Below are 12,901 nucleotides of genomic sequence, written 5' to 3' on the forward strand. Positions count from 1 at the left end.
CATTAATGATTCATGATGATGGGCAATAACAAGTTCTTGCAATTCTTTACTAGGCAGAAACATCCGCTCCTGGAAGTAGGGTAAATCATCCTTAACGGTGTAATGAGGACCCTTTTGACTCCATTCCAGTAAGGCTGAAGAGTCTAGAAGTTGTTTTACTTGCGTTTGGATGTCCTCAATAGTTTGCAATGAAGTTAGGCCTAAGATTCTTTGTTCTGGTATGATTGCCACAGGTTCTAAACTCGAATTGGGTTCTTCCAAGCCAATCCGGGATAAGGCGTCCGCTTTACCATTCTTGCAGCCAGGGCGATAGGTAATTACAAAATCAAATTCCGCAAAGAATAGAGCCCATTGGAGTTGTCGTGAAGATTGAGCCTTGGCCGTCTTTAAATACTGTAAATTTCTGTGGTCCGTAATTACGGTGATGGTGTGTCTTGCCCCGAGAAGGTAGTGACGCCAAGCCTTGAAAGCAGATTTAATAGCCAGTAACTCTTTGTCGGTAATTGCGTAGTTGATTTCAGGAGGAGAAAATTTCCTGGACCAAAAGGCCACAGGGTGTAGTTGGTTAGTTTCTGGGTCTCTTTGCGACAGGACAGCTCCCATGGCCGAAATGGATGCGTCGGTTTCCACAATGTAAGGGAGATCTGGGTGAGGGTGCTTCAATATAGGTGCAGAGGTGAATTTGGTTTTCAGGTCCTGAAAGGCTTGTTCGGCCTCAAGAGTCCATTCAAAGCGTTTGTTTTTCTTTAGGAGAGCTGTGATGGGTTGGACTGTTCGGGAAAATTCCGGGATGAATCTTCGATAGAAATTGGCGAAGCCGAGCATGCTCTGAACTCCCTTCACCGAGCTAGGAGATGGCCATTTGAGGATGGCGTCCACCTTTCGCGAGTCCATTCGGACTCCTTGAGGTGTCAGGATGAATCCGAGAAACTCCACTTCTGTGGTATGAAAAACGCATTTTTCGAGCTTTGCAAATAGTCTGTGCTGGCGCAATTTCTCAAGAACTGCCCTAACATGTTTTCTGTGATCGGATTCTGAAGAGGAGTACACCAGGATGTCGTCAATATAAACAATGACACAGACGTCGATAAGTTCCCGAAGAACATCATTCATAAAGTACTGAAAGGCGGCAGGTGCATTGCACAAACCGAAGGGCATCACCTGATATTCGAAGAGCCCAAATTTGGTGCGGAATGCAGTCTTCCATTCGTCGCCTTCTTTTATACGCACCAGGTGATAAGCTCCTCGGAGATCTAACTTGGTGTACACACAAGCGTCTTTCACCTGGTCGATAAGCTCAGGGATCAGGGGCAGAGGATAACGATTCTTAATCGTTATTTGATTTAGGGCGCGATAGTCTATACATGTTCTAAGGTCGCCCTCTTTTTTCGGCACGAAGAACAGAGCTGAGGAGACAGGAGACTTGGACGGGCGAATAAAACCATTGGCTAGGTACTGATCCAAATACTGACGCAAATGTAGGTTCTCAGGTTCCGTAAGAGCATAAATCCTACTACAAGGTAGTTGAGCATTGGGTACCAGATCGATTTGGCAATCATAAGACCGATGGGGAGGTAACGTGTTAGCCTGTTCCTTCTGAAAAACGTCTTGGAATTCTTGGTATTCTGACAGTAGCTGTACAGGGGTGGAAGTTGCTGAGGCTAGACCCATAACTGGATTTCTTGGGTAACAAGTTGGTGCACAATCAGGAAAACGTATCTTCTTTGCTCGCCAGTCAATTCTGGGATTATGTTTTTCTATACAAGGAATTCCAAGAATTACTTGAAATTGTGGGGCCTTGATCACATCAAACACGATTGCTTCCCGATGTCCATTCTGACCCACCAGTGTCATTTCAACAGTGGAATGCGTTACAGGCCCTGAGGCTATTTCGGTTCCATCTACTGTAGTAATGACATCTTGGGTTACTTTCGGGCAGAGAGGGAGCTTAATCCTGGAAGCCAATTCACGGTCAATGTAATTTCCAATAGCTCCACTGTCGATGTATGCTTTTATAGCATGCAACAGCTGAGGCTGTTTTGGATCCACTAGCACCATTGGCATGACAAAATGCGAGGTCAAAGAGTTTGTATTCAAGCTCGGCAATCGGACCCCTACGCTTGTCGGGCTAGGTCATTTCCCGAATCAGGCGTCAATAAATCGTTATCAGTGGCTCCAACCACCTTCTTAGGTGGTTTAACCGGACAATTTCGAAGAAAGTGACTGGAAGTTCCGCAATACAGGCAAAGTTGCATTTGCCGCCTTCTCTCTCGTTCCTTCTGTGTTAATGGTCCTTTAACACCGCCGATTTGCATAGGTTCGGATACGTCGGTACTCTTGGAGTTAGCGTGGGTTTTGATCGGTACTCGGGTTTCGTACTTGAACGGATCTGCTTTTCTATTTTGAAGTTCTGTGATCAAGTTGAACCACCAAGTCTATGTAGTCTGCGCAGACCTGGGGTGGATCTACTATCTGAGCTAGAACATCCTTAAGCTCTCCGCGCAGGCCTCGATGAAACAATGTAATCCTTTTGTTTTCTGGCCATCCAGTTTCCACAACCAGTATATTAAAGGTGGCAACGTAGGACAGAAGATCCGGATTACCTTGTTGTAACGATAGCAGTTCGTTATCAAGGGCCTGTCCTTGAGAGTGTCGAGCAAACAATCTTTCCATGCTGGCCTGGAAACCCTGGAAATTCTGGAGAATGGGATCATCCTGATTTACCAATGGAATAGACCAATCGGCAGCACTGCCACTGAGGTAAGATAGTATAAAGGCTACCTTGGTCTGGTCGTTAGGAAAGGCCCCGAGTCTGCAAAGAAAGTGTAAACGACATTGGTTCATAAAGACGGCATATTTCTTGGGATCCCCCGCAAAACGTTCAGGCGGGGCCAAAGGCATGTGTCCAGGTAGATTGATTTGTACCGGGTTATTCAAACCCATTGATGTGGAAGTATCTCCGGAATTAGGTAAAGGAGTGTGCCCTGCCTGGGCCTGCAATAACCTTTTGGCCAGGTCATCTGTTCTTTCCTTGGATAAGATCAGTTCTCTTTTGAGAGCGTTAGTCTCCTGGCAGGCTGAGTGCACTTCTGCCCGTAATTCCCCCAAAAGCTGGGCCAGCTGATCTGTCTCGGAAGTCTCCATAGCGCTCGGGTGGGAAATTATGGGTAGGCTTCGCGTTCTGTCACGCTCACCTGATTCCCACGGAGGCGCAGGTCTGGCTTCGAGTGCTGATGCTTCTTCTATGGTGAAGCGCAGGACTCTGAAGATGGACTCACTGGCTCGCAGGAATATTCCCCTGTGCGTGAAAAGGGAGTATTACCTACTGACGGAATAATACTCAAGCCTCCCACTCCCTTCCAACCCTCCACGATACCCTTCCTCGATTCCCCGTGAAGTCTCACCTTAGGGTTTGGAAGGACGAGTTCTCCATCCTGCTTCTGATGCAGGGGCGCGTTGAAACCCAGTTACTTCACTGGATTGAGGTTTAATGGGAGTTCAAATAAGCTTGACTATTCAGGTAAGGCGCTGTAAGAGTTCTGTAGCAAGTTCAAAAGTTCAAGTTTAATAATAATGTTCATTGTCTTATTGCAGCAAGCGCCAACGCTTATGTCTTTTTCCCCTTAGGGGCCGACCCGAAGTGAAACGTGCAGTTCCAGTAAATGACAGGTAAGTTCTGGATGAGCGTTCGGGTAATGTCTTTGCATTCGCTCATTCAATGTCTTTGTCTTTTTTCCCCATAGGGGCCGGGGTCCGGAATGCCAGGAAGCGGCAGGACCCGAAATTAAATGGGAATGACCCAATAGGTAAGTCTTAGAAGGAAACTGAGCTTTTCCTATTCCCTTCCTTCTCTCACCTTGTGTTCTTGTCTTTTTCTCTCTAGGCTCTGGGAAGTGGCTGCAGATCCAGATGATCGCTGCTGAAGATGGAGGTGCCCAGGAAAGGTGAGTGAAATGCAGTGCTGCAGCGATCGAAGCAAAATGCTTTTAAAATGATGTCTTCCCTTTCAGGATCGTCGGTGTGAAGTCTCCGTGATGCAGCTTTAGCAGGTAAGGTCTTCTTTCTCTCCAATTCTCTCTTAGCAGGTGACCCAGGATGCTGACAGGCGTGGCTGAAGTCCAGATGCAGGAGCTGACACGGTGAGCGTCCAGCTGCGAGGAGCAGAACAACGCGAAGCGTGAGTTGCTGATCGGGCGTGGTTTAAATAGCTTTGGAAGAAGTTCCAGGTATGTATCCTTCCACCGATCAGGTATGTATCCTTCCCCGACCACACCCAGGGGAAAGTAGTTCCACAGGTAAAGTAGTTCCATTCAGGCCTCAAGAGGGCCTGGATGTAGCAGCATGGTCTGCATCAGGTAAGTGCACCTTAAAACACTTGAACATATGTCTAGCTTTATGAGCCTGGCGCCTAAGGCACCAGGACAGGGGTCCAACATGAGCCTGGCACCTAAGGCGCCAGGACCTTGTCCAAAGGGCCCCAGCTTGGGCCCGCTGGCACTTCCCTGGGGGAAATGATGTCTGCCTCTGGGGTTGCCGGGTCGGACCTGGCTCCTTGGAGGTAGGCATCATGACAAAGACACACGACTCGTCACAATTTAATATATAATCCTGAGAGTTAACCAACATTTTCAAATGTCTCCACTATACAGGAAGGTTTGCCTCTGGGTTATTTAAATATGGTAGGCCCTCTTTGGCATATAGGGAGATTAGGTGGCATTCCCTTCTTATCAATATGCCCAATTTTTTGTATTGTTCCCCGAGTAGGCAAGCCAGCGGCTACAGAACAAGGCCAAACCGTATAGGAGGGAGTGGGCATCCCTGACTCGTTCCGCGTTGAATGCTCCATGCAGCTGTGTTAATTTTGCCCGTCTTTACTCTAGCAGTTGGATTAGTGCATTTGAGATTTATTCATTTTATGATTGCATCTCATAGTCCATAGCATTTTAGTATTGCAAACATCCATTTCAAGCCTATTGTATTAAATTCTTTGACACATACTCTTACTTTCATTCTAACAAATGGCAAATTAACAACAAATATCATGGAGGACGAACTCCCATTGGAATGAAATTTGTAATGATAGCAAAATAAAACAAGTTGGCACTCAATGACTACCTGCGATTCCATAAGGTGACAAAAGCTTCAATGTTGGCGTTTCAACATTTGAAAGATAAGGAGAAAGTTTCTTACCTGTAACTCCTGTTCTCCAGCATTGGTATCTTTCATAGATCCACATGCTGTGACTATTCCCTTGCCTTAGGCAAGAAGAACCTAAACCAGAGGACTCCCTCAGCTGAACACACGTATAGAATCTGAGGGGAAGAGGAGTGTCTAATCTAGAGCTACTCGAAGTCCCATTGGTAGGGACCAAAAACACCCGTAACAAGGGTGTTCGGCAACAAAATGTAGGTTCTTCTTGTCTAGAGCAAGGGAATATTCACTGCATGTGAATCTATGAAAGATCCAATGCTGGAGAATTTCTTGTTATTAGCATGCTATTATTTTAAGACACTGTTCCAGGTCCATCCAGTGACACTTAATAATGCAATTTTATATATTTAATTAGTACTCATCTTCAGTTTGAAGCACTTGCCCCCTTCGATTAATGTAACCTTTGTAAGTCAACTGCTTTCTTATATACATTTTGTTTGTTTTTGTCCTTAGTATTTGTGCCAATTTTGTAACCCTAATAAACTGACTCACTACTTGTTCTCATCTTCATGCTGTTGTTTCGTGGGAATGCTTTTGCAATCTGTGAATGTGTTATTGCAAGACATTTCTGATCGAAATTGACATTGCTGTTCTTCAAATAAATCCATATCCAAATTTGAACCGGCGGCATCTGTTTAAGGTTATGATTACCAAAGATCTCACCATACAAAGCTTAAATATATGGGTGGTGGAGGGAGTTTAAACTTTTCTTCATACAGTGATGGGGGCCTCCATGGAGGAAAGTATGAAATCTATGAAGTAAAGGGACGATCAGAAGTTGGGTCTGGGCATTTACGGAACCAACACTATCATTTTCTTTTTTTAATTAATAGATCAACAGTACCCGTTACATAGATTCTAGTCCCATCATCAAGAAATGTTCACACAAATTGGGAATAAAAAACAACGAGCTATCTTTAACAGTTTTTTGGCTTTAACATCGAAACATTGGTAAATGTGATGGTAGGGTGGTGTTGTGTAGCAAACGTGTGGCTTTTGAGTTATAGAAACATCACCTGAGGAAACGAGTAGCTCAATGCACCCATGATTAATCCAAGTATGGAAAGGACAGCAGGATGGAGAGCCTTAATGCCCTTCAACAGACTTCTAATCACCACTGAAAGAAAATAATAAATACATTTGGAGATGCTAGGTTAAAAAGCCATGTTCAAGAAGCATTAACAACATTTAGCTATGTAGATATAATTGTTCGTAATTTATTGCGTTCTAAAAACAATCACAACACATAAAATAAAACCTAGGGCAATATTGAAAATATTACTCAACAGCGGTTGTACAATGTTTGTATTTTCTCTAGATTCACTGATGTGAAATTTTCCCATTTTCAAGAATAGAAACCTAGACACTGGAAAATTATAAAGCTGAATGTATGCATGTGTGTATGTTTGTCCGGCTATACAAATCCACACCGTTGAACCCACTGCTACCAAATTTTAACTGCATTCCTCATTTGTCTGGGGCAAGATTATAGTCTATGTTTGGATGCAAGAAATTCACTCCGTAGACACCCTCATTTACTGATGCTCACCACAATTCACTACAGTAGGTACTAGGAGGAGGCAAAATATGGAAGTGTCTGAAGCAAAATGTTCGATGTGTTGGTTATTCCTTTGACATTTATTACTACTGCATACAGTTCAAAAGTGTTTATTAAAGCATTTTTAAAGGGAATTTAAAAAAAGATATATATTTTTATCATGCCACTCCAAATATGGGAAATGGCAAGGTTAGGTTACTTAAGTGCATTCACGAGAAGAGAGCACAATCAATCTTTATTGGACATTTTCTCCAAATTATTTTTTTTGGGCGGCTTGTCACTTAATGGCTTATTAAGTGACAAACAAGCAGCCAAAAAAAACAAAAAAAAATCACTTGGAAAAGCTCCATCTGATGCAAAGCGAAAATCAATATCAAGAGCTTCTGAAACACAACAACAAACAGCAGCACGACTTGCCGACCAGAGGAGAAGAGCAACTTTCTCCAGGGAAAATGAGATGCCAGAGTAAACTGAAGCAAGACTTGCTGACATGAGGACAAAAGCAACATCCTCCAGGGCACAGGAGACAGGCAATGCCGGGTACCCCAGCTAGTGTCAACATTGAAATATTTTTTGGACTGCTTCCAAATACAGAAATTGGGATGAATTTCGAAGGTTTCTGCTCAAGTCCTCCTGAAATGCTCCACAAATAAGAAGCACATTTAGTGGTTTTGCCAAGACCTAGTGTCAAAAATGCATGGTGCACATTGATTTTTTGACTACAGTGAGGTGGTCTCTTAAGGAGTTAAAGCTGTTACCTATATTGCCTTATAAACTGAACAGACAATCCGATATGGTGCGAGCAGCATAAGTGCCCATATCGCATTCTGCGCTGTTGGTTTTCAAACCTGTATTTTTTACAGTTGAAAAATTGGAGATCTTTGGCTCAGTACTGTGTTTTGTTTTCTTTTTACTGTTTATCTGCTGTGTAATGTGTTACAGGAGTTGTGTGAGGCACAGGGGAAGTGGGTTGCAGGTCTAATGGCGATGTAGAGGATAGGGAATCTGTGCCCCTTTGAGATGCCTTCCCGGGATTCCCAGATCCTTTGGTCCCCGTACAATCCCACAAACAGAGCATCTTTTTCCTATGTGGCTGAGGGCTGATAGGGTCACCCGATTAAAAGTACACCTAGAAGGCTAGCAGGACTCCACAAGTGGACCCATACAGAGGAACCTGCCACATGAGCCAAGCTTGCCAACACCGAATAGGCATGTCTATTCCAACATTGTTTGGGTTGAGTAAAAGGAATTCTGGTATGAAGGTACACTGCCAAAAAGACATTCCTGAATAGACTACGAGCTTAGTGTAGCTGAAGGGCAACACGTTGTTGAACACGTTAATGAAGGGAGACGGAGAAGCAACTGCCCAAACCACACATCTGGCAATTCCTACAGGAAGTTTTAAAGGAGCCTAGTTTTGGAAAAAGGTGACGGAAATTGTTTGGTTTAGGCCATCCTCGCCAAGTACTGGTGAATGGACTTAGATCGGAGACGTTCCCTTCCACAGTGCAGGATGACATGGGAAAGAGACCTTGTGGTAAAAACAATGGGAGAAATTGTGTAAAAATGCATTTCAGTTCACAATCTCAACACAGTTTAAATAGTATGTCAGTAAACTGCTGCACAGTTAGCAGTAATTTCTACAAAGATTATGCAAGATGTTTTCAGTAGTCAACCCCTAGTGTTGGAAGGGGTTGGAGGAAGTTGTCAGATAACGGTACATGTGTGTGGGAGTGTAGGAAGATGACATTTTCTGGAATTAGGTCCTATGGGCTTAAGGCGATTTGAACCAGTTTACTATATTGTTGCCCGCGTGTTGAAGAGGAGACCTTCAATTCACGGCCTCACATGGCAAGTAATCTTCGGTTAGCAGCAAGGGCCAGTTCAGTAACTACCTGCAAGAAGGTCCACTTCCCATCCAATGATGAATGTTTGGCGAGAGTGAAAGATATTTATGAAATGTAAATATTAACACAAAAGCTTAATGAGTCATGATTTAATGTAGAAAAGTAATGGCACCAATTCTTGTCAAAACACATTTAATTCCTTAGCCGTGCAGTAAAATGTAAATGATTTTAATGAGTTAATGTGAAAATTAATCTGTAGCAGAAGATGAAAACGATGTGCACGAATCCTGGAAAATGTGGTGTATGTCTTATTTGGGTTATGGGCGGGGGGAGGGGAGATTTATTGAGTAAATATGGAAACTACAAACTTGTTGCATTTCTGGGATGCAATATGATTTCTTGTCATTGCGGATCTAAACCTATGAAACCCTTGATCCATCACTTAGCATCTCTAAAGAAAAAGCACCCACAAAACGTGCTAGATGAAAAGTATACGCTTACCTTTTTTTTATCATTACCCGCACATACTGAATTGTGTGCAAGAAGGATAAGAAACTGAGATTGACCAGCAAGCCCAGTATCTGATGCACGTGGCAAAGTGCATCAAGTGATATGAAGTAATTTACAAGTGACCTTATGAAGCACTATGAGCCAGCCTGGGATTGCGATCTCAGCTAACGATAGGCCCATTATTATTAATTGATTTGAATCCAGTGGTATATGTTAAAAGGCCTTATTACCACGCCCTGGTATTAGACTCTGCTTCTGCCAGGCATTCCGCCTTTATGTTCCAAGTCTATTAATAACATTCCCTAAAGCCGTTTCTGACGATCTCGAAGGCTGATACTCCTGTGAGGCACACTCCTAACGTTCACCTGGCAATGAATAACGAACTCCAGTAGGTTAGAATACAATCTATCCTTGTGAAGGGTAATCAGAGTTAACTGAACGGAGTGGGTGCATACAGGAGGATTTCAGTGCATTCATACTTTGACATTTTATATTAACATAACCCCATCTGATCAGAGAAAAACAATTTTTGAATCCTGAATCAGAAGCCATCAGCACTTTCAAATTGCAATGCTTTGAATGGCAAGTTTGCAGCTCAAGTGAGCACACCCCAGTACCCAGACTTAACATTCCTTTACAACATAGCCCAAATTAAGAAAAGCATGTATTCTTGCCAAGTCAGCTGCAAAAAAAAATACAAGTATTCGAAGGTTTGAATCAGAGTGCTGGGTAAGCGCAGAAGGGCAACCTCACGTACCACCTGGCAGTTATGTGGATCATCAAAAAAGTAACATTTCGGAGCAATATTTAACTCTACTATGAAAGCCACTGCATTGTCGGGGAATCACAGTAGTGAAATTGTCACTTACTGTAGAGAGAAGGGCTGTTTTGACGCCTCTCCTACATAAAAAGCTAGGCACTTTGCAAGGGTCAGAGTATTGCACACTCTATTTGCAACAGATTCTACTGAAAGTATCGGCAAGAATAACCAGGTTACTCACCGTAGTGACCACCTTACTCCCAGTCCAAAGTCCCCTTTCCTCCATACTTATGGCACATTCCTCCGTCCTGTGGGACGGGACCGGAGCACTTTGTAAAAGCATCAAAAATGTTGCAATTTTTTTAGTCCTTCCTCTTTCTACGCGGGGTACGGCACGCGGCCGTAACCCCAACCATCTTAGCTCCGCATCGCCCATCAGTCCTTTTCTATCGCCAGGTCAGAGACCTTTTAGCAATAACAGAGGAAACTTATTAGAGGGGACGGCAGGCGGGCGTATGGAGGAAAGGGGACTATGGACTAGGAGTATGGTGGTCACTACGGTGAGTAACCTGGTTATACTCCTACGTCCCGTCCCCTTTCCTCCATACTTATGGGAGATTCCCAAGCACTCCTTACAGGACCTACGGGTGGATGGAAAACCCCTATTGAAAAAGGTTCTTCAGCAAAGCCTGGCCAAACTGAGCATCAGATCTGGAGCTCAAGTCTAGACAATAATGTTTACAAAAAGCCAATTGGGAGGCCCAAGTAGCTGCTTTTGCGATGGTCTCCCAGGGGACATATTTTTGAAAGGTAACTGCGGCTGCCTTGCCCTGCACCAAGTGTGCATGAATACCTTTAGGAGACTGCAATCCTAAAAGACTCCGTAATACAGGCAGCGATCCATCTGGAGATAGTCGCCTTAGAAGCCGGTTTACCTTGTGGATTACCAAAGGTCACCAACAGTTGAGAAGAGTTCCTAAATTCAGATATTCTGTCTAGATAGAACTTAAGAGCCCTTCTCACATCCAAACAATGCAGAACCCTTTCCGCTTCTGAAGCAGGGTTCGGAAAGAAGACCGGTAAAGAGATTGACTGATTCAGATGGAAATCAGAGACCACCTTCGGCAGGAAAGAAAGATTTTTCCGTAGGACCACCTTATCCTTGTGGAAAACCAAGAAGGGATGCTCCACCGACAAAGCATGGAGTTCACTCACACGCCTTGTTGAAGTAACGGCAACCAAAAAGGACACCTTCCACGAAAGGTGTTTGAGGTCCACCGTTGCCATTGGTACAAAAGGTTTGTTTGTTTATTTAATATAGCACAAAACCAAACCCGCAGGTAGCCGGGTGCAAACATTACAAGGATACTTGAGAACTTGGTTACAGTGACACACACAAAATAGGCAGTAGAACAGTTCAACATTGTAGCCTGAATATGCTTATACAGTTAATGCCAGGTGTCGGAAGCATAAGGAGATAGGCCGTAGGACAGTTCAACAACTTATACAGTTGAGTGCCAGGTGTTGGAGGCATGAAAGAGCTGAGTAACCATCAACCACAGTTTTGTAGTCCTAGTGGGATCCAGTGAGGTTACTAGATACTAGCAGTGGAAGTCGGGGTCCCTATGGGGACGGGTTAGCAATGGGCATAGTCGGGAGGTGTCACTCAGGACGAATGGTTCTAGTAAAGAGGGTGATCACATTAGATGTCAATAGATCGTATCGATGAAAGAACCTTACGCCTGAAGCTTGGGTAAGGTTGGTCCTTTCTGAGTTCTAAGGGGAGTTTGTTCCAGGTTTGGGCAGCTATGACTGGAAAGCTGGCGCCGCCAGCTGTGCTCTTTTTGCATCTAGACACCATCAAGGTAAAAGCGTTAGTCATTCTTGTGAGGCGGTTAGAGATTCTCTTGTCGATTCTGAAAAATGGTATCTGCACCCATCTATTACTGCGCCACAGACTGTCGACGACGCACAATTTTGTATCTTTTCTTAATATATATTCATTGATTGCCCATATGGATGACACGTGTTTCGGCACCCTACCTGTGCCTTTTTCAAATCCGGGCTTTAACAAACTTTCAATATACTGAAAACAAAGATCAATAATACGTCAAAAAAAACATTTAACATATGTTTTTACATTGTGATTAGAACAAATCATTGTGCATTCATAATGGAGACAAAAAACATACCATCATAATGCCCAATGTTGGTGGCCAAACATAAGGAAGTGTCGTGGAGGGTGGAGGAAAGGAAAGGAAACGTCATGATGGAACATGGAAAGGGAAAAACTAAATAAATGGGCTTGTGGTTAGATTTAAATTCATCTAAGAGTTAAATCAAAAATTGTAAATTGAATTCGCCTCCAGACAGGGCTTGTGCACTTGAAAAAAAATGAAAACAAAACATAGCATCTTTTTTTGAAGAAATGTATATGTGCTTTGCCAATGCCTAACATTTTAAGGATATATACATTTCTTCAAAAAAAGCAGACAGGCAACCAGGAGTAGATTATAGGTTGCACTAGGAAAGAATTGTTGTTGCACACTGAATTAAGAGAGTAGGAGAAACCCGTAAACCTGATGCTATGTTTTGTTTTCATTTTGTTTTCATTTTTTGTGAATCTAGAGTCTTAATCTAGATGCGGCGCCGGCTTACATCAGCGCGATGACATCAGATGTAAACATCCAACGTCATCACGCAATGCACCCGCCGCCGTGCGTCATGATCCTAAAGCCCTCCCGCTGGAAGGGACAAAAGGAAGCGCTTTCTGTGACACTCGAATAGTGTCTGAGCCTTCTAAGGTAAAACTGAGGAACATTAGTAAATACAAATGTAAAAATATATTCCCCTGGGATGTATACTGCTTCTCTTAATAATCTATTACATCCTCTTAATGCACTGATTAAAGGTTTGGGAGATACCAAAGAGATATCAAGGAGGGCACCAGTGCTCACAGTCTCATTATGTTCCTGAGTTGTCATGGCAGGACATCTTGTCAGTATCCTGATTGTT

The 12,901-nt window shown here is 43.5% G+C and overlaps 1 protein-coding gene across 1 annotated transcript in view; it reads right to left on the minus strand.

The window, feature by feature from the left end:
• LOC138505085 (sperm-specific sodium:proton exchanger-like) overlaps positions 1-12,901 on the minus strand; it is a 3,031,181-nt gene that overhangs the window by 2,937,753 nt on the left and 80,527 nt on the right. Inside the window, exon 2 of the mRNA XM_069625402.1 lies at positions 6,228-6,328. Within this exon, the coding sequence (XP_069481503.1) occupies positions 6,228-6,328 (101 nt within the window). The remainder of the gene's footprint in view (positions 1-6,227; positions 6,329-12,901) is intronic.

This window comes from Ambystoma mexicanum, chromosome 11 (assembly GCF_040938575.1).
Source record: "Ambystoma mexicanum isolate Mex_15411 chromosome 11, UKY_AmexF1_1, whole genome shotgun sequence".
NCBI classification, from domain to species: Eukaryota; Metazoa; Chordata; class Amphibia; order Caudata; family Ambystomatidae; genus Ambystoma; species Ambystoma mexicanum.